The sequence below is a fragment of the Nannospalax galili genome, unplaced genomic scaffold (genome assembly GCF_000622305.1).
Source record: "Nannospalax galili isolate Female #2095 unplaced genomic scaffold, S.galili_v1.0 scaffold238, whole genome shotgun sequence".
NCBI classification, from domain to species: Eukaryota; Metazoa; Chordata; class Mammalia; order Rodentia; family Spalacidae; genus Nannospalax; species Nannospalax galili.
In genome coordinates this window covers 1,451,403-1,474,055 of record NW_008341888.1, presented here as the reverse complement: position 1 = coordinate 1,474,055, position 22,653 = coordinate 1,451,403, and the positions used below count along the sequence as shown (strand labels likewise).

The window sequence follows — 22,653 nt, the reverse complement described above, 5'->3', positions numbered from 1 at the left end:
AAGTATTTATTTATTTATTTATTTATTTTTATGTGTATGAGTGTTTTACCAGCATATATGTAAGTGCACCTATGTTGTACAAAGCCTGTGGAGGACAGAAGAGGGAATTCGATCTTCTGGAACTGAAGTTATGGATGGTTGTTAGTCGCTGTGTGGGTACTGGGAATTGAACCTGGTTCCTTTGGAAGAGCAGCCAATGCTTTTGACTACTGAGCCATCTATCCAGCCCCATGACAAAATATTTGCTTTTAAAATCAGAATATTCTCTCACTAGTTATTTTGGTAAATTGACATTTTTTTGGTAGAGGAAGGAAATTAGCTCAAAAACCATATCTTGTTAAGATAGATCAGGCATGAGCTCTCAAGATGACTCATCAGGTTTAAAAACACTTGCTCCCAAGCCTGTCGACCTGAGTTTGAGCCTCATAATCCAGATGGTCTAAGGAGAGAACTGACTCCTAAATGTTATTCTCTGACCTCTGCACATGTACCATGGCATGCCCCTTCAATAAATAATCAAATTAATAGAAAATTTTAGATATCTATCGGATATAATGTGCTTAAGCCTAATAGATACTTTTTTTTGGTCATTTTGAGACAGGATTTTTCTGTAATCCCAGCTGGCCTGGAATTCCCAATGTAGACCAGGCTGGCCTCAAACTCTCAGAAATCTGTCTGCCTCTGCCTCCCAAGTGCTGGAATTAAAAGAATAGAATCCTTTATGTTTGTAGTTTATCAAAAAAATATATAGTAGTGCCTACAACAGACCTATACAAGAATGCTTGGCAGTGATGAAGATGTTTTGTATATGCCTGTCTGCTGTCACAGGCTCTACTTATTTTAGTTACTTTTCTGTTGTGATTAAAACACCATGACCAAGGAAACTTATAGAAGGAATGGTTTATGGGGCTGGAGAGATGGCTCAGTGGTTAAGTGCACCGGCTGCTCTTGCAGAGGACCTGAGTTTGATTCCCAGCACCCACATGGCAACTAACAATCACCTGTAACTCCGGTTCCAGGGGAATTCAACGCCCTCTTCTGTCCTCCATGGGCATTGCAGGACTCAGGTACCCTTAATAGAGGCATAAGACTCATACACAGAAAACAAAAATAAATTTTAAAAATTTTAAAAAGAAGGAATGGTTTATTTGCCTTACAGTTCTAGAAGGATGAGAGTCTGTCATGGTGGGAAGGCATTGTGGCAGAGGTGTCTAGAACAGAAAGCTGAGAGTTCTTATCTTCAACCACTCAGCTCACAGGAAGCAGAGAGAGGAAGTTGGAAGTGAGGCAAGGCTAAGAGCTCTCAAAGCCAGTGATATGCTTTCTCCAGCTAAGCCACACCCCCTAAAGGTTCTGTGATCCTCTCCAAATAGTGGAACCAACTGACCAAGTGTTCAAACACTTGAGCCTAATGGTGAACACTTCTCATTTAAACCAATACACTGGCCGTGATGAGCACTTCAAAAGTGGGTAATAAAGCTCAGTGAATTTTTAGCCTCATTTGATTTTCTTGTTTTAAAAAAATTGTCATTTAGAACTAGGTATGGTGGTGCATACCTGTAATTCCTTACATTCAGGAAGCTGAGGTGTGAGGATTGTGAGTTTGAGGACAGCCTCGGCTATATAGCTAGATCCAGTTAAAAAATTATCATCCAATAACATTGATTCTTCTTGGGTGTATACTTCTGTGATTTTTCTCTTTCTGTTTAATGTTTTCCTTAGTTTTGCATTGAACTCAGCACACTACACATGCTAGGCTTTTTTTCTTTTAGTTTTGTGATTGTTAATGTAACTGAATAGATGGGCTCCCACGTTGGCAAGTGCAAAAGCTAACACAAGCTCAGCCAAAACGTAATTGAGTTGAGCAAGATTTATTACCTGCAGCAGAGAAGGAGGGCAGGGTAATTATTTCCAAAGCAATGCTTTGGTAACTGAGGAAGCATGCTGCTTTTATTCAAGAAGCCTACACATTTTCATCCAGGGGCAGGGCCATTGCTGAGCATGCGCAGTTAAGCAATCCATTCCTGATTATATTCAGTGTAACATCATAAATTAAGAAGGAAAGATAGTAGGCACATTTTTTGGAGCATGCTTAGCTTAAAAAATCATGGAGCACATGTTCAAAATGTTAGGACCTGAATGCCTCCGGGCATGCTCAGTTTGTGTCAAAAAAAGTTTTAGCTGAAAAGAAATGTAAAGAACACTTTGAAGGTGTGTTAATATAGGAGTATGCCCCTAAAGGCTCCTGCCTTTAGCAGGAGCTATCATAAATGCATGTACAGAGCCGGGCATGATGGCACATGCCTCTAATCCCAGCACTTGGGAGGCATAGGCAGGCCTCTAGGAGTTCAAGGCCAGCCTGTTCTACACAGTGAGTTCTAGGCCAGCTGGAGCTACAGGGAGACCCTGTCTCAGAACAACAAAACAACAACAACAAAACCCAAAACCATGTACAGATCTGTTATATACCACCATGACCACAGGACAGCACAGCATCATCACTCCCCAAATCTCTCTGTGCTACCTAACCCCCACACCTAGCTCCTGGCAACCACTAATGTGTTCTTCTTTAGCTAGGATGTCTAAATTATTTAAAGTTTTTTCTTTGTAACACTCAGGATCACCCCAGGGCCTTGCACAGTCTAAGCAAATACTCTTACAGCTAAGCTACACCTCTGTTTATTTTCTTAATCGGAACATCATTGACCTCAGGGGAGTGAGATTAAAAAGAGGTTTTATTTGTATTGGGCGTGGTTCCAGCACTTGGGAGACAGAGGCAGGCAGATCTCTGTGTGTTTGAGGCCAGCCTGGTCTGCATAGTGAGTTCCAAGCCAGCTGGGGCTATAGGGAGACCCTGCCTCAAAAAGACAAAAAAAGAGGTTCTATTTGATAATGCAAAGACCCAAAACCCTGTATTTGATAGTGGCTACCATTATACTGCATTTATTTTAAAACTATATGTCTAAACTATGCTTTGTGGGTTTTTTTGTTTTGTTTTTCTGTTTGTTTTTGAGACAGGGTCTCCCTGTAACTTCAGCTGGCATAGAATTCACTATGTAGACCAGGCTGTCCTCATTCTCACAGAGATCACCTGCCTCTGCCTCCCCAGTGCTGAGATTAAAGGCCTACTCCACCATGCCCAGCTTTATACATTGTTTTTGAGATAAGATCTCATCATGTAATTAAGGCTGTACTGTAATTTCTTATATAGCCCAGGCTGACCTTAAACTCAGAATTCTTCCCAGCTTCCTGAATGCCTAATTACAGGAGTGCACCAGCATGCCTGCTTTAATTCTGCTTTTTCATGGAAAATGTTATATGGTGTAATCTAAAACTAATGTAAACTATTTTCACATTTTTGTTTTGGATCATTTATGCTAGTCATCTCTTCCACAACTAACAAGCTAGCCAAGTAGAATTCTTCGAGTCTTAGGACCCCTCCATTCCATGGTTCAGATTTTCTTTTTTTAAAGTTTTTTATTGAATTTTTGTGTACTTCATACAGAAAATCATCTTTATACCCTCTTTCTCTTTGGCACCCTCCCATAGCCCCACTATACATTCTGTTGTTTGTATTAAGATCTATCATGTAAAGTTATTGTTCCCAGATCTCTCTCAGTGCATGTTCCTCCACTGGGATCTATTCAGCCTATCTAGAGTCCCTCCTGTTAAGAAGATCAGCTCTTCCACACCCAGCAGTAATCACTTGCCAATAATTCTTTGACTAAGATTGGGGCCTGCTGTCCATTTCAACAGTTCTGTGCTGGGTTTTTGTCTGCTTAAGTTTGCTTGGGTCTTATGCATGCAGACACCATTGCTGCAGTTTTATATGAGAAGGGCCCCAGGTGCCTGTAGGACTATTTTCGTATGGTCATGCACCTCCTCCCTGACTCTTAAAATCCCTCTGCCCCCTCTTCCACAATGGTCCCTGAGCCTTGGGTGGTTGGATTGAGTGGATTGTCCATTGTGTTTCAGATTTTCATCAAATGCATTGTTACCAGTTACTAAACTAAAGGAAGAAATAAAGATGAAGTTCATTAAAATGAGCAAAGCATTTAACCATACTATTATAGAGGATTTAAAATGAGATTTTCTACTCTAAATTCATTGAACTATATTTTTTAATTTTGAAAAAAAGATTTTTATGTGTATTAGTGTATTGGCTGCATGCATGTAAGTGCACCCATGTTTTGCAGTGCCCACAGAGGTCAGAAGAGGGTGTTGGATCCCTTGGAACTAGAGTTACAGATGGTTGTTAGCTGCCATGTGGGTGCTGGGAACTGAACCTGGGTACTCTGCAAGAGTAGTCAGTACTTTTAACCACTGAGCCATCTCTCCAGCCTCTAAACTGTATTTTTGCATTGTTTTTGTAGTACGGAACAAAGATTTCCTAGTTAGGAATTAATAATAATGGTGTCCTTTGTTAACTGTCATTTGAACATTATTCTACTGATGTTTCAACATCAGGTCTAGCACCAAATTCATCATTTATTCTTTCCCTCTACTCCAACCTCTAATGATCTCCTGTTTTCTTCCTCTTTGGTATTATTTAACATCACTGCCATCTGCCGAGTGGTCTAAGCAAGAGAACTGTAAACGATTCTAATCAGTTTCCCTACCATCTATCTTGTTAGTAGGTCTTGTTCTGCTAAATGTCTCATGGAACTGCCTCTTTTCTCTTTTTCCTAGTGTCCATGTCTTAATTCAGAGCCTGTATTGCACTACTGTTGCAATTGTAGTAGCCTCCTAATTGATAGCCCTCTAGCCAGCCCATCATCTTCTATTTGGCCTCTGCCATGATTCTTCTGTACAATGCAAATCTCATGCCATCCCCTTTACATACCTTTTTCATGGTGCTCAATTGTCAGTGAGATAAATTACTATTTTTGACACACAAGACCTCATAAGGGAGCAGTTATTTCATTCCCAGCCTCTCATCTTTTTTACTTTTGTGCTCCCATACCAGTTGCCTACAGTTACCTGCCTCTTACATCTTTTTTGATTTCTTTTGTCTTTTGATAGTCAGGTATTATCTCCTTTAAGAAGCCTTTCCTGAGCCATAGTCTCAGGGATCAATGGGTGGTCACCTTCTGTATTTTCTCTCCCAACATTGTTCCCTGTGACTGTGCCATGTTCTGCTTTGTGTCCTAAGAATCCTATTTCCTGGTATATATAACAAGTGCTTGGTAAATATTAGTTGCTCGATATTCTTAATTCCTATGTCATGTAGTTGAATTAAACTGACTTCTGAAATTTCTTTCTAAAAGGTTTCACTAGAAGAAAAAAGTGCAACTATTATTTATGACCCTAAACTACAGACTCCAAAGACTCTACGAGATGCTATTGATGACATGGGCTTTGATGCTATTCTCTACAATCCTAACCCTGTCCCTGTTCTAACCAATACCGTGTTTCTGACTGTTACTGCTCCACTGGCTCTGCCATGGGACCACATCCAAAGCACATTGCTCAAGACCAAGGGCGTGATTGATGTGAAGATTTCCCCTCAGCAAAGAACTGCAGTAGTAACGATAATCCCTTATATAGTGAGTGCCAGTCAGATTGTAGAGCTGGTTCCAGACCTCAGTTTAGACGTCGGAACTCAGGAGAAAAAGTCAAGAGCTTGTGAAGAGCACAGTGTGTCTCAAGCAGGTGAAGTCATGATGAAGATGAAAGTGGATGGGATGACCTGCCATTCGTGCACTAGCACCATTGAAGGAAAAATTGGGAAGTTGCAAGGTGTTCAGAGAATTAAAGGTAATACAGCTGGTGTTGTTTTGTTTGATTGTTTTGTAAGGCTGTTCTCTGTTTTGATCTTTTAACTTTCTGCTTTCTTCTCAAGCATGAGTTTTGAATCTGTGGGCCTGGAATTGCTTCCTTCTTCATTGAAGTTGGAGGCATAGCGTATTCCCAGGATTAATGTCAGTGAAGTTAATGATTATAATTAAAGGTTATGAGAGTCTTGAACTTTAGCAGGAAAGGCAGCTGGGGTAATGATTCATGGAGTTCTGGGTTGTTAGCACAGCCTGTCAGGGTGCTCTTTACCTGTAATTCATTTCTACCCAAGTAGTGCAGTAAGTTGGAGACCATAAGAACAGTGGTCATATCTTTTACTTGCTTCCTGTGTTTGTTAATCACAGTTTCTGGAAAGATCAATAGTATTTAAGAGAAGGTGTTGAGAGAGAGAAACAATGGTTGATTTGGAAGTGGCCCAGGAATAACTAAGTTAAATAATTATGTTTCTGTTTATTAACTAGTTTCCCTAGACAACCAAGAAGCTACTGTCGTTTATCAACCTCATCTTATCACAGCAGAGGAAATAAGGAAGCAGATTGAAGCTGTTGGCTTTTCAGCCTTTATCAAAAATAAGCCCAAGTACCTCAAATTGGGAACCATTGATGTTGAGAAGCTGAAGAACACACCAGTCAAATCTCCAGAAGGATCACAGCAAAGGAGCCTGTCGTATCCCAGTGACTCCACAGCCACGTTTGTCGTAGAGGGCATGCACTGTAAATCGTGTGTGTCAAATATTGAAAGTGCATTATCTACACTCCAGTATGTAAGCAGCATAGTAGTTTCTTTAGAGAATAGGTCTGCCATTGTAAAGTACAATGCCAGCTTGATCACTCCAGAAATGCTGAGAAAAGCGATAGAGGCTGTTTCACCAGGGCAATACAGAGTCAGTATTGCAAATGAAGTTGAAAGTACCTCCAACTCTCCCTCTGGCTCATCTCTTAAAAAGATTCCTTTGAATATTGTTAGCCAGCCTCTGACTCAAGAAACTGTGATAAACATTAATGGCATGACTTGTAATTCTTGTGTGCAGTCTATAGAGGGTGTCATATCAAAAAAGCCAGGTGTAAAATCCATCCATGTCTCCCTCGCAAATAGTACTGGGACTGTTGAATATGATCCTCTACTAACCTCTCCAGAAACCTTGAGGGAAGCAATAGAAGACATGGGATTTGATGCTGTCTTGTCAGGTAATCATCTTTTTTTCTTTGATTTTTCCTAATGTTTTTGCATTTCCATTTGTTTTTTTCACTGGCCTTCTACCAACAAGAAATGATTCATATCCACTGAAATTCCACTTCCTATGAAGAAGCCCTATGCGAAAGTCAGCATTGCATATAAAGATGCCTGAGGATGTCTAGCCATTTACAATGCCTAAAAAGTTAGAGACAGAGCTGGAAAGATGGCTCAATGGTTAAGAAGACCCAGGTTTGAATCCTGGCACCCACATGGTGGCTAACAACCATCTGTAACTCCTTCCAGGGGATCCAATGCCCTCTTCTGTTCTCCACGGGCACTGTATGACATGGGTGCACTTACATACACACAGGCATAACACTCATGCACAGAAAATAAAAATAAACACATAAAAAAAATTAAAAAGCTACAGACAGGGCAAGTACAGTGACTCATATCTGTATCCCGGTACTTAGGAGCCTGAGGCTGGAGAACTGCCACAAGTTCCAGGCCAGCCTCTCTATGAGTAAGATCTTGTCTCAGAAACCAAAACCAGCTAACTAACCAAGCGAACAAACTATAAACAATAAATTGAGGTATAACCATTATAGCCGGGTGTGGTGGTACACGTCTTTAATCCCAGCACTCGGGAGGGAGAGGCAGGTGGATCTCTGTGAGTTTGAGGCCATCCTGCTCTACATAGCAAGTTCCATGCCAGCTGGGGCTACAGGGAAAACCTGTCTCAAAAATACAAAAAAAAATTTATGGAATAACCATTTGATGAAATGCTGTGAAGCTACAAACAATTATGTTAAATATTATTTTAGCTAGGCATGGTGGTGCACACCTTTAATCCAAGCACTCAGGAGGCAGAGGCAGGCGGATCTCTGTGAGTTTGAGGCCAGCCTGGTCTACATAGTAAGTTCCAAGCCAGCTGGGGCTACAGGGAGACCCTGTCTCAAAAAGACCCCCCAATTTTTTTTATTATTTTTATTTTATGTGTACAAGTGTTTTGCCTGCATGTGTATAAGTGTACCCATGTCATGCAGTGCCTCAGAGGCTAGAAGAGGGCATTGGATCCCCTGAAACTGGAGTTACAGATGGTTGTTAGCTGCCATATGGGTGCTGGGAATTGAACCTGGGTCCTCTGCAAGAGCAGCCAGTGCTCTTAACCACTGAGCCATCTCTTAACCCCTCAATTTTGTTTTTAGACTTGGGTCCCATCCCCAAGATGCCTCATGATACTTATTACATTTACCAAAATCTGAAACATAATTGAGAGAGTCATGATAACAGTCACTCATATTGGGATATGAGGTTGATGCCAAATATGTGCATTTTATGGTTCTCCTAGAGATCAATTACAGTTTAAGATGCCACCAGTATTGTGATGAGCACTCTACTACTGAGCTGCACCCCCACCCCCAAACTATTTTTGTTGTCTAAGTTGTAGTTAAGTTTTGATGGTAATTATGAGAGAATGAAAGAAGCCTCTAGCTAGAGCAAAATGATAGTGTTATTCAATGCCAACTATTACCTTTTGCGAGGTAAGCAACAGTGGTTCTATTTGGTACATTTTGTCTTCTGTGTTCTAAATAATGCTCTCGCAATCTGAATGAATTTTGCTTTTTTGAGTGATTTACTTAAGACCAGAGACTGTCTAATTTGTCCTTTGCTTCTTTGCACTGGCTTGGTGGCACAACCTCCCAAATTCCCAGCATTTGGAAGGCTGGGCAGGAAGATAGCATGTTCAGGGGTAGTCTGGACTACATAGTTAGACACTTTCTGGAATTGGAGGGCAATTAGGTAGCTTTTTGTACACTATATTGTTACAGTTCTATTTTATTGTTAGTCGTTGAAACCTTACTGTGCCTCATTCATAAATTAAGCTTTATCATATATAGAAACCATAGGGTGACACAGTACTATTAGCAGTTTTGTGAACCTATTGTGGGTCTTGAAAAGTTTCCCCCATAGATAAGGGAGAACTGCTTTAATGGCAGTATGAAAATTGTCAGCATAATGTTGGAAGTTCATTGCAAGCATAAGAACTGTCCAGTAACCAATTATTCTCTACCTGGGGTTGGAGGTAGAGATAAACAGCTAGAACCTGGTAGAACTAAAGCTTTCTATATCACTTGGGTCAGGTTTTCTTGAGACCTGCAGGGGTTAGTAACGAAATTCGAAGTCACTGCTGGGAAAGGGGAATGACAGTATATTTGGAGGCTTATATATAGGACCTTGCTGATTTTAAAGAAATGGGTTGGCAGGCCTGGAAGTATGATTTATGATGTGTGACAGGGTGGCAGATGGAGAATAATTGATACAACAAATGAAATAAAACTTTTCCTTTCTACCAGACATGAATGAGCCATTGGTGGTGATAGCTCAGCCCTCATTGGAAATACCACTTTTGCCTTTAACCAATGAACCAGGTAGAATGATGTCACCAGTTCATAACAAGGAGGAAGCAAAAACTTCATCTAAGTGTTACATACAGGTCTCTGGAATGACTTGTGCTTCTTGTGTAGCAAACATTGAACGGAATTTAAGACGAGAAGAAGGTAAGATACTCTTAAACATTGTTATTTTGTGTACTTGTTTCCAAATTATTTCCCATTTATGTTTTATGATCATATTTGTAATTCTTTCCAAGACTTCATAAAGATCATCCATGATGCCCTAAACAGCCCTGATTTTCTGGTAGTGTTTGTTAGTGTTATCTCATTATCTTATGAGCACATTTTAATGCTGGTGAAGTTTACTGAAAACTTTACAGCAGAAGAAAATACATAGTACTACTTGTTTGTGAATCATAGCCGTAATGGACTTTAAGAAATGTACGTTTTTTGTTAAAGCTATCCTTAAAACTGACAGCTAGAAGCCATACAAGTTTAAGTATAGCCTTCCTGGACCAAGCCCCAGATCCAAATTGCATTTATTTAGAGTTATGTTGTCTTTTCTAACAGTTTCACCTCTGATCTTTGCTTATGGTAAAATGTCCAAAAGTTGCATAGTATTTGTGTATTTTAATCTCAGGCTGCAGAACCTTTGAAAATCAGCATCACAGTTTTTAAAATCCATCCACATTCAGATGTTTTTAGCTTGTAAATTTACACTTATATTTATAGACTTCTCAGTATAGCATAATAGCTTAGTCAACCATACAGATATGTGATTATGTTTGATGAGACCAGAGTCTTAAGGTAGGCTGCCCTAATCCTACATATCTTAATGAGAGATGTAACTCACAAGGCTGAATGAGGAAGTAGAGATTAATGTGGCAAGCATATCCTGGACACTGGGGAAATGATGCCAACTGTAATTATCACATCTTCTGCTTTAAGACCAGGGCACCATTTTTGAGAAATGTAGGGCATACAACTTCCATGTCTGCATTCGATTATTTGTGCGTCATTTGTTTCAGCCCCCATTTTTCCTGTCGGACTGGAATGCAGTCAAAGCTGTGTTTGATTTGTTAAAAGCAAAAGGAGGGTAGAGGTCGGTAGATCTCTGTGAGTTCAAGGCCAGCCTGATCTACATAATGAGTTCCAGGGAAGCCAGTGCTACGTAGTGAGACCATGTCTCATACTAAATAAATAGAAAGCAAGAAAGAAAGAAAAGAAAGAAAAGGAAAGAAAGGAGGACTGTTGCCAAGCAGATGGAGGCAGAGGAGTCGTGTGCACAGTTCCTGTTTGAGAACTATTTTGGGACAGTTCAGAAATTTCCTTTTTACGAAGCAAGCAATGTCTACACCAGCTACAGGTTTTCTTGTCAGTGCTCGGGATTAATCCCAGGGCCTCTTGAATGCTAAGATACCTGATTTGTTACTAAGCTACACTCCAAGCCCCCATTTTAAAATGTGTTAAACTAGTTCTCTCACTTAATCCATACTGTCCTCTTTACCACCTCTTAACCTAACTAGAAACACCATTAGCCTAGCCTTGGTTACTAAGTAGCAGTGGGCTTTCCTCATTACATCTGTATTATGCTCCTTTTAAAAAGCCTAGAGGTGCTAAGAGTACAGCTCAGTGGTATAGTGTAGCTCATTGGTAAAGTGTGTGTCTAGCCTGTGTAAGGTCTTGTGTTCAATTCCTAGTACCCTTCCAAACAGAAAAGACTAGAAAGAGCTCTAATTATAGTTGGCAGAATTTTTAAAATGATAACTTACATAAGTGATTGAATTTATACTTTTGAGACTTGAAAATTGTATTTTTCTTCTATTTCTACCTGGCTATAGATTACATTCAACAGAAGCACAAATGTTTATTATATATTTTCTGTGTTGCCCTTCTCTTCTTACAGACCTTTTTTTCCCTGAACTGATTATCTGAATAATTTTGTACCCATAAAAGTAAAAATGAGATTATATTAGGCACTCTTAAAACTAAAATCTGTTAATAAATAAATATTTAATTTTTAAAAATCAGACTCAGAGCTGACCTATGTACTCTTGGTCCTCGTTTGATGTTAGGAAGCTTCCAAGTACCTTAGGCTCCTAGAAAGAGCTATTTTTGCTGTGTGGAGTTAATTAGCTTCCTGGCAGTCACAGCTGTAGTTGGCCTAGAAAAGTAGAAGTTACTAATGAAAGTTTGCATCAGCAAATAGCATTCTGTTAGAAAATGACCTCCTTTGCTTTATTGACAAGTTATATTGCTCCTTTTTAGATTAGTATGAGACAGTAAAACTTGAGAACTTTTTAAATGGCTATCATTTGATATTATAGTGTGTATTGATACATTCTTGGATTTTTGGCTATAATTACAATGACTTCCCAAGTGTATGTATACATTCACTTCCCTAGTAGTTTTTCTTCTCTCTCTATCTCTCATATTCTCCTTTTCCCTCTCCCTCTCTATCCCTTCCTCTCTCCCTTCCTTTCCTTTTTTATGAGCTCAGATCTCATGTAGTGGAGTTCAAGGTTGACCTCACTGTGTGACCAAGAATGACTTCAAATTTCTTTTTTTTAATTAATTTTTTTTAATTTTTAAATTGATTTTCATACAATATAATTTGATGATATTTGGATTCCCTCCCCTATCCACACCTCCCCTTATTACCCCCTGCACAATTTAATGTACTCTATTTTATATATATATATATATGTGTGTGTGTGTGTGTATATAGATATATAGATATATAGATATATATATGGCCTATAGAGTCTAATTTGTGTTTCCAAATGTTGTTCAGTGTGGGTCCATCCACTGGAGCCTGGTTACTCTACCAGGAGTCCAATGTTTGAAAGAGACTGTCTCTGCTCCTTCCAGCAGCCATCTGTTACCACAATTTCCATAGGTGGGGTTGGAGCTTCTTACCCATTTCTTCATGTTTATGCTGGGATTTTTTTTTCTGGTTTAAACTTGCATGAGACTTGTGCATGCTGTGAGTTCATATGAGTAACTGACCAGCTGCATGGAAAATTTGTTTCCTCGTGGTCTTCTACCATCTCTGACTCTTATAGTCTTTCTGCCCCCTCCACAGTGATCCCTGAGCCTTGGGAAGCAAAAGTTTGATAGAGGTGTCCTATTCAGGATAAGCACTCTGTAGCCTCTTGTTTTCTGTATGTTGGCCAGTTGTGGGTTTCTGTGTTAATTATCATCTTTTCATAAGGAAACTTTTTTGGGGGGAGGGCTGGAGAGATGGCTCAGTGGTTATGAGCATTGACTGCTCTCACAGAGGACCTGGATTTGGTTCCCAACACCCACATGATGGCTAACAACCATCTATAACTCTAGTTCCAGGAGATTCGACACCCTCTTTTGACTTCTTTAGGCACTGCACAATACAGGTGCACTTTCATACATGCAGGCAATATACTTGTACACATAAAATAAAAATAATAAATAAATTTTAAAAATTAAAACAGCCAAGTATTATCAATAATTACTTAAGTTCAGTGATGAGTATATCAAAATGGTTACATTATTCTCCCTTTCACACATATATAAGTAAAAAATAAAGCTTTGTATGGTAAGTTTAAGAAAACAAGACCAGCCGGCATGGTAGCTCACGCCTGTAGTCCCAGCACATGGGAGGCAGAGGCAGGTGGATCTCTGTGAGTTCAAAGCCAGCCTGGTCTATATAGTGAGTTCCAGGACAGCAGGGGCTACAGGGAGACCCTGCTTCAAAAAAAAAGAAAAAACTTACATAAAAAATTGAGTAATTTCTGCAAATTCAGTTTAATCCTTTTGCAGTTAAATGAAACTATCAAAAGTATTTATAACATAACTCATTTTATAAAGCCTATTTTCAGCATTGTTTCTCTTCTCAATGTTCCTAGGAATATATTCTGTACTTGTGGCCTTGATGGCTGGCAAGGCGGAAGTAAGATATAATCCGGCTATTATCCAACCTCCACTGATAGCAGAGTTCATCCGAGAGCTTGGATTTGGAGCCACTGTGATTGAAAATGCTGATGAAGGGGATGGGGTTTTAGAACTTGTTGTAAGTAGGAATTTTTGTATGAGCACTGAGATTTCCAGCAGAAACTTGGAGAGACTTTCATAAAAGAGTTCTGAAGATAATTGAAAGCTTGGAAAATAAAGTATATTATGAAAATGAAGGAAACTGGAACTAGGAAGATATGGCTTAGTGATAGTCTTCAAGTATGGAATGGCCATGTCTTTTTAAAAACCAAAAGAAGGCCTGGTGTGGTGGTGCATGACTTTAATCTCAACACTTGGGAGGCAGAGGCAGGTGGATCTCTGTGAGTTCGAGGCCAGCCTGTTCTATATAGCGAGTTCCAGGCCAGCTGGGGCTACAGGGAGACCCTGTCTCAAAGCCCCCCTCCCCCCAAAAAAAGCATTCTTGGGCTGGGAAAATGGCTCCGTGGTATTGGAATTTGAATCCCCAGAATCCATGTCAAAAGCCAGGTGGGCATGGCAGCCTGCCTGTGATCCCAGCACTTGGGAGATGAAGATGGGATACCAGGGCAACAGAGCAAGCTGGCTAGCTGAAGCTAGAAAGCTCTGTATTCAGCTAGAGACCCTGCCTCGGTAAATGGGTGGAGGGCGATCAAGGAAGACACCCAACATCTACCTCTGGCCTCAACACACTTGAACACACGTACATCACACCCGCACAGACACAACAATAATAAATAGATTTCATTATTAAGCTTTATTAAGATAAGGTATAATTCATAAGCCAGGTATGGTAATGCACACCTTTAGTCCCAGCACTTGGGAGGCAGAAGCGGGCGGATTTCTGGGAGTTCAAGGCCAGCCTGATAATTCATACACTAGACAATTCACTCATTGAAAATGTACCATTTCATGAATTTTAATATATTCATAGCTTAGTACAGCTGCCCCCAGAATCAATTCTGGACCTTTTTCATTATGCCTAAAAATCCCCAGACCTATCAGAGGTGTCACTCTCTCATAAAAACAGAATTCTGTGGACTAGAGAGATGGCTCAGCACTTAAGAGCACTGGCTGTTCTTGGCAGAGGACCTGGGTTTGATTCCCAGCACCCACATGGTAGCTAACAGCTGTCCATAACTCCAGTTCCAGGGGATCTGACACCCTTTTCTGACTTCTGAGGCCATTGCATGACATTGGTACACTTACATATGTGCAAGCAATACACTCATACACACAAAATATAAATAAAAAATAGAATTCTAATGATTATATCAAAAGCATACCAATAACACAGATAAAATATTGCAAGACAGTCCTGTGTTGATAGTCCTTTCAGTGAGAAGTACTAACTCCTTTTTAACTGAGGAAAAAGTATGTTTCTGAATAACAAAAGATTTGTTTTTAACAGGTAAGAGGAATGACCTGTGCCTCCTGTGTACATAAAATAGAGTCTACACTCACAAAGCACAAGGGGATCTTTTACTGCTCTGTGGCCCTGGCAACCAACAAAGCACATGTTAAATATGATCCAGAAATGATTGGTCCTAGAGATATTATTCATATAATTGAAGTAAGTGCCAAGACTGTGCATATCTTTTTTTTTTAACCTCTCCAGTCAATACTCCTGGAATCACCCCTCATTTGCGTTCGCTAGAGACAATGGAAAAAAAATGGAAATACTCTAACTCCTTTGGATACTCCATAGAAGAATATTAGTATAAGTGTATCTGCTTTTTTCCATGGCCTTCATTTCAAAAATTTAGACAAAGCTACATTTGCTCTATTAATCGCAAGTAGACTTAAACTAGAACTTTAAATCAAAGTATTTGGAAAATGGACATAAAGTACAATTTATAAAGAAGATTCCAGCTAATCACTATGAAATTAAAGCACCATGACAGATGCATTAGTGCTTGTTACTATTGTGCCCAGTTCGCGAGACCCCAAAGACCACCAAGGAGCCGACCGATGCAAACACACAAGGGTTCTTTTATTGTTACAAGCTTAAGCTTGGTCCCACTCTGTCACTGACTTAGCGGATCTCAGATGTGAGACCCCTTGCTTTGGGAGACAGAGGTTTTTATAGGTTTATTTCAGCAAGTTCAGCAAGTAGGGGAGTAGGGGGTCTCCAGCCTGGCAAGCATCTGATTGGTTGCAGCTCAGTGCCAAACCATAAACTGCTGGCTTCAGGAAATCTGAAGAGATATCTGGACTTTTAATACCTTCCTGTCCCTGGTTAATTGGTCGTTGGCGGGGGACATGTTCTCTATCCGTTCCAAGTATTGTGATTTTTCTTGGAACAGGGCCCAGGGCTGGGTCAGTCCTATGGAGATTTTGTCCAAGATGGAGTCACTCAGGTCTCTCATTACACCAAAGCAAAAACAAACAAAATGACTTTCAAATTAAAGTAAAAAAATTAAAGATTAAATCCTTTCTTTGTGCTAAATCCTTCCTGTGCTCTTCAATATATTTTAAGCAGTAATATATGTAAATGTGCTTTAAAATTTCAGTGTGCTGTGAAAGTGGTGTTCTAATGATGTAAAGCATATGAACAGTTCAAATAAGATCCTATTAATATAAGCTCCAACACCACTAGAATCTTTGAAGTTGGCATTACTGAGTATCTTTCGTAAATGCCATCACCAGGAGTGCTAAGCTTCATTTCTAAATTCTCACAGCAGGCTGCTATCTTATTTCAGAAGTTACTTGTTGAGTCTCACAGGATTTGGTCCCAATCACTCTGTCCCCAAAGCTCACACTTGTTCCTTTCACTGTGTTACACTGCCAACAAATGTGATATGAGAGCCGTTTCCCTGGCAGTTGAAAATATAGTCTCTGCAACTGTCCAACCTCCCATGAGTCTTACTTAGGCATAATCTCCTTTTTATACATTGTTATATTGGGGGAAAATAATTTTGTTCATGTTCTTTTTCAGTTGGAATAAGAATAGAGACAATGTAGGCAAGGCCTTGGACAATGTATTTAACAAGGTGCTAGCTATTGTACTCTGTCATTAAAAATCTGAGTACAGCTGCACTTGAGTTAAATTGTTAATTTGAGAGCTGTGGGACAGATATTAACTAGAATCAATGGGCTATTAATTTCTTGGCAACATTAGAAAAAGTAATCAAAGCAGAAAGCTCTGGATGGCTTCATGCTTTTATTCCCTAGAATGACTTGCACTTAAGAATTGAACGGAATAGCTCTAAACAGTAACAGCATGGCTTAGAATTTCTCTGCATAAACTGGGCGTGGTGGCGCATGCCTTTAATCCCAGCACTTGGGAGGCAGAGGCAGGCGGATCTTTGTGAGTTCAAGGTCAGCCTGGTCTACATAGTGAGTTCCAGGGCAGCTGGGACTACAGGGAGACCCTGTCTCAAAAAACAAAAAAGAATTTCTCTACATAATATATGTATACATTGAGTGAAGTGACTTTTTTCTCATGAATTTCCTTAGAGCTTAGGTTTTGAAGCTTCTTTGGTCAAGAAGGATCGGTCAGCAAGTCACTTAGACCATAAACGAGAAATAAAACAGTAAGTACTTTGGGATTGTAAATAAAAATAGGTTTTAATTCCTCATTAGAATTTTTTTTTTTTTTTTTTTTTTTTTTTTGCGACAGGGTTTCCCTGTAGCCCCAGCTGGCCTAGAGCTCATTATGTAGAGCAGACTGGCTGTGATCTCAGAGATCTGCCTGCTTCTGCTTCCTGAGAACTAGAATTAAAGATGTGTACCATTATTCCTGTTAGCACGTCAGTTTTTATGATACCAATTTTTTTGTTTTTTTGGTCTTTTTTGAGACAGGGTCTCCAAGTAGCTACAGCTGACCTGGAACTCGCTGTGGACACCGGGCTAGCCTCCATCTCACAGAGATACACCTCCCTCTGCCTCACAAGTGCTAGGATTAAAGGCGTGTGCCACCATGCCTGGTGATTCTTTTTTTTTTTTTTTTTTTTTTTTTTTTTTTTTTGTCTTTTTGAGACAGGGTTTCCCTGTGGCCCAGCTGTCCTGGAACTCACTGTGTAGACCAGGCTGGCTTTGAACTCACAGAGATCCACCTGCCCCTGCCTCCTGAGTGCTGGGACTATAGGCGTGCACCACCACGCCTGGCTGATTATTTTTTAAGATTTGTTTTTATTTTTAAATTACATGTATATGTCTGTATATGAGTATGTGCATGTGAGTGCAGGTGCCCATGAAGTCCAGAAGGGGGTGTCAGATTCCCCTGAAGTTAGAGTTACAGATAGATGTGAACTGCCTGGTGTGGGTTCTCAGAACTGAACTCAGCTCCTCTGCATGAGCTTTTACCAGCTGTGCCATCTCTCCAGCCCCACAGTATCATTCCTACTGGTGGAGTGGTTACAATCTGTGTTTCTTTGTAGTATATAGGATATTTAACTATTAGAAACTCATTAAAATGTGTTTTCTTTAATTTTTTTCCATGTAAGATGGAGACGGTCCTTCCTTGTGAGTCTGTTTTTCTGTATCCCTGTCATGGGGCTGATGATATATATGATGGTCATGGACCACCACCTTGCAACTCTTCACCATAATAAGAACATGAGTAATGAAGAAATGATCAGCATCCATTCTTCTATGTTCCTGGAACATCAGATACTACCAGGACTGTCCATTATGAATTTACTGTCCTTTTTATTGTGTGTACCTGTACAGGCAAGTGAAATATTAGCAAATATATTTGTTGATAATGAAAAATAGCCAAAATTTGATGGGCACTGTTATTTTCAGTTGCAAAACATATATCATTCAGAACTCTGATATTTTTTATTGAGCTTTTTTAATCTCATACATTTCCCACTCAAATCCAGACCCCCCTCCCCCATCCATGCCTCCCCCCATCTCCCCACCGAACCCTATGCACTCTGTCATACATGCTATTCATTCACGTGTTTGAACCCAAATATCCTTCAATGTAAATACATCCACTGGAGTCATAGTCAGTACATCCAGTGGTTGTATGTAAGTCATCCTCTCCCTCACCCAACAGCAATCAGTCTCAAATAGTTCTCAATCTAGTGCTGGCCCGCCACCTATTTCTCATCTCCCCTTTGGGCCGTTGTTTAATTGAGCTGACATGGGTCCCTCGCTCAATGCCACTGCTGCCACAGGCTCAAGTGGCCTGGAAGGCTCCACCTCCCTGTGTTCACGAACCAGCCCTGGCTCTTACAATCTTTCTGCCTCCTCTTCCTCAATAGTCCCTGAGCCCTGGGTGGGTGAGGTTCCATATAGGAGTCCCATTCTACATTGTACAATCTCTTATTCTCTAAAACTTGGCCAGTTGTGGCCTTCTGTGTGCATTGCACTCTGATGTACAAGGAAGCCTCACTGGTGAGAGTTGAGGGGTGCATTAGCCCTATGGAGACAACTGCAGAGTTGCACATCTGGTCAGGTACAGAAGTCTGATCATTTTATACTAGAAAATTTAAAAAGTTTTAAAGTAGATAATATATTCCATTTAAACCCTGAGACTGTTGTTTCATGATATGCAAGGAAGAGTTCATGGTTTTTTTTTAAAACTTGGCATTCATATCTGCTGTCATATATAACTTTATGTTTATTATTTCTGACACTATTTACTTTCTATTTTGGGTTTTTTTTTTTTTTACTTTTTGTTGCTTTCTGTATTTTTCTACTCTTATTTTGAGTTAAACTTTTACATAAAAAGGTATACTTCCATTAAATAATTCTTTTCATTTTTTTGCTCTTTATTAAAGATAAGTGAGGGTTAAGGATGTAGTTCAGTGACAGACTGCTTGTCTAGTATAGTAAAAGCCTTGAGTTCTATCTCAGCACCTCCCAAAACCCAAACCAAAATAAAAGGCAATAGTGATTTTTTTTTTGGTCTTTTTGAGACAGGGTATCCCTGTAGCCCCAGCTGTCCTGGAACTCACTATGTAGACCAGGCTGGCCTTGAACTCACAGAGATCTGCCTGCCTCTGCCTCCCGAGTGCTGGGATTAAAGGCGTGTGCCACCATGCCTGGCAGTAGTGATTTTAAAAGATATTTTAGTATGTTTTCCTGTACCAATGAAAAAATAAGCTTTCCCATGTTATACTTCCCAACAAAAGCAGCCAATAGATTCTATAGCTTGTGCTATATATACCATGTAGATTGACTTTTCGAAAGAGGGTAAGTTTTATATTTAAAAAAGAACCTTGATAAAAAGTAAATTATTTTTTTAGTTCTTGTTTTAGCTGGCATCAAAAAGAAGAATGCAATAACCACCTGACTTTTTTTTTGAGATAGGATCTCATCATGTAGACTAGCCTGGCCTAGAATTCACAGAACTCCAACTGCCTCTGCCTCCCTAGTGCTGGGATTAAAGGTGTGTGCCATCAGGCCTGGCCCTCTGACTCTTTTTGGTATGAAGTATCCATTGAATCATATAGGATGGATGCCTTGCACAACAATTTGAAGCCCTCCTTCTGCACATACATCTGCTCAATAAAATGCAAACTTGCTCTAGCTGAAAGTCTGCCCAGCATGGTAATGTATGCCTGTACATACATTGAGCAGCCAAAGCAGGAAGATCCTGTCAAATTCAAGGCCAGCCTGGGCTACATATGAGACTATGTAGCAAAAAAAATCCTCTTAGTATTTATTGATTAGGTAGAAGACAAATATTGATATGTTATGTTGTTATTGATACATAATTTGAGTTCAACGTTTAACAAATTTGGTGATTGTCCTTCCTGTGTTCCAGTTTTGTGGAGGCTGGTACTTCTACATTCAGGCTTACAAAGCACTGAAGCATAAGACAGCGAATATGGATGTGCTGATTGTATTGGCAACCACCATTGCATTTGCCTATTCTCTAGTTATTCTTCTGGTTGCAATGTATGAGAGAGCCAAAGTGAACCCTATTACCTTCTTTGATACGCCTCCTATGCTGTTTGTGTTTATTGCACTGGGCCGATGGCTAGAGCACATAGCAAAGGTAAAGTAAGAAAGGCGGGCATTTAAAAAAATCTTGGATCAATCAAAGACCATAATATTTCCTAGACCATTTGTTAGAAATATACATAGACTTATATAGTTAAGCATTTTAGTTTTGCAGTATTTTAAGTTGAATAGTCCTTTTGTAAATTTACCACATTTATATTTCTGCCATTAATAGTCTATGTCCATGGTTATTTTATGAGAGACATTTGAGAAGTGCTTATTTATCCTATCAAATCATTAATTAAGAATTGATGTGATTAAAATAATGAAATAAAAATTCATCCATACTTCTATGCTGTAATGTAAATCAGTTTCTAATTCTGTTCCACAAAAACTTTATATTTAACAGAGTTAAAAGCATAATATATATACCTCTCTGTACTCTGAACACTCTAGTGTTTTCCTCTGCTTAAAGTCTAGACAGTTATTTGATGTTTCAGAATAGTAATAATCTGTCATATCAGTATGCTCTAATTTAGTCAACTATTCTAGTTTTCTTCTCAATTAAGTTATTTCTAATATTTTTATTATAGGTAATCCTGCACCAAACATATTCATGTCTAGTAGTCATTTGTTTTTAACTAAATACTTTAGGAATAATTAGAAAGGATGTGATTGCTGACTTAAAGGGCATCAGTCTCTGTGGTTTCATGCTATATGTTGTAAGAATTTTTGCCAGTGATGGTATATCAGCAAAGTAGTTTTGCCACAACATCCTCAGCATTGCATCTTATCTAAATCCTTACTAAATCAGTAGGCATTAAATGGAATTACAAGGTGACTCTAGTTATCTTTCTTCCATTAACAGCATAGTGCATTTTTCTGTGTACTGTGTATTTGTGTTTTCTCTTGAATGAGCTGCTTATTCCTGTATTTTGCTCATGTATCTATTAGATCCTCATGTTTTTCTTACTAATTTATATTTCCTAAATTATGCTTAATACTTTTTCTAAATATATTTTATTATTTTTATTTTATGTGTGTAAGTGCACCCATGTTGCACAATGTCTGAGGTCAGAAGAGGGCATCGGATCCCCTGGAACTGGAGTTAGGATGGTTGTTAGCTGCCATGTGGGTGCTGGGAATGGAACCCTGGTCCTCTGCAAGAGAAGCCAATGGCTCTTAACCACTGAGCCATTTCTCCAGTCCCTTAATACTTTTTCTAATACTTACTATACTCTTCATATTTTTGGTGTCAATTGTTTTCTGATTTGATTGTTAATATTTCTTTTTTTCAGAGTCTTTCTATGTAGGCCTAGCTGGCCTGGAGCTCACTATGTAGACCAGACTGGCCTCAAACTCACAAAGATCCACCTGCCTCTGTCTCCCAAGTGCTGGGATTAAAGTTGTGTGTCATCATGTCCATTTAATGTTAATATTTCTTAAGCTGATTTTGAGCAAATGTTAAAGATAGTATCTTTATTTTAGTTAATGTTTGAACATTTTCTTTCTTGGCATAGTTAATGTGTTTTTCATTTACAGGGCAAAACATCAGAAGCTCTTGCAAAGTTAATTTCACTACAAGCTACAGAAGCAACTATTGTGACTCTTAACTCTGAAAATATCCTCCTGAGGTATTTATCTTCATTTCTTTTTGAAACTTGTTTAAAACTTTTTATTTCATTTATTTTTGGAGGCTCGCATCTGAATTTGTGTCTTTGCTTCCTTATGATCTCACTTAACTTTGTCTATGACTCCTATGTTACTTGTAAATTAGACGTTAGAGGCTAAGACTTGATTAGATTTCATTATTTTGTATTTCTCAAAAAGTTGTTAAAATAAGCTTATACAGTAAATAAACAGTTTAAGTATAAGCCATGACAACTTTTTTCCTTGTTTTTTTTTACTGTGTATCATTTTTTGAGTTTTTACCCTTTAAAGAAGATCTCCATTTCATTTCAAAATATGCCATTTCCTACACTTTTTTTTTTTGGGGTTTTTGAGACAGGGTCTCCCTGTAGCCCCAGCTATCCTGGAACTCACTATGTAGACCAGGCTGTCCTGGAACTCACAAAGATCTGCCTGCCTCTGCCTACCAAGTGCTGGGATTAAAGGTGTGCGCCACCACGTGGCCAGAAAAATTCATTTTTAATGCAATTAACATTTAGATGTTTGCACATGTGTCTCTAATCGCTATAAATCTGATTATTACTAGTCACAGTTGGTTACTTTCTGAGATCCTTGGCACTTGAGCATGGCTATAAAGTCTTCAGGTAGATTTCAGTGGTAATGTTTTTCACATCTACTAGTTAATAAGGAGCAAATTTTTATGCTTTGAAGAATTAGTTTTTAATCTTTTTTTAAATTTTTAATAACTACATGATTAGAAGAAGCATTTCACTACAGCTTAATGTCA

At 39.1% G+C, this 22,653-nt stretch overlaps 1 protein-coding gene across 1 annotated transcript in view; it reads left to right on the top strand.

Annotated features, from left to right (window-relative positions):
- Window positions 1–22,653, top strand: part of Atp7a (ATPase copper transporting alpha) — a 153,652-nt gene that overhangs the window by 93,440 nt on the left and 37,559 nt on the right. The window contains exons 3-11 of the mRNA XM_008837662.3: window positions 5,268–5,757; window positions 6,258–6,983; window positions 9,330–9,533; window positions 13,253–13,416; window positions 14,746–14,907; window positions 16,794–16,870; window positions 17,783–18,008; window positions 20,059–20,292; window positions 21,780–21,871. Coding sequence (XP_008835884.1) covers window positions 5,268–5,757; window positions 6,258–6,983; window positions 9,330–9,533; window positions 13,253–13,416; window positions 14,746–14,907; window positions 16,794–16,870; window positions 17,783–18,008; window positions 20,059–20,292; window positions 21,780–21,871 — 2,375 coding nt within the window. The remainder of the gene's footprint in view (window positions 1–5,267; window positions 5,758–6,257; window positions 6,984–9,329; window positions 9,534–13,252; window positions 13,417–14,745; window positions 14,908–16,793; window positions 16,871–17,782; window positions 18,009–20,058; window positions 20,293–21,779; window positions 21,872–22,653) is intronic.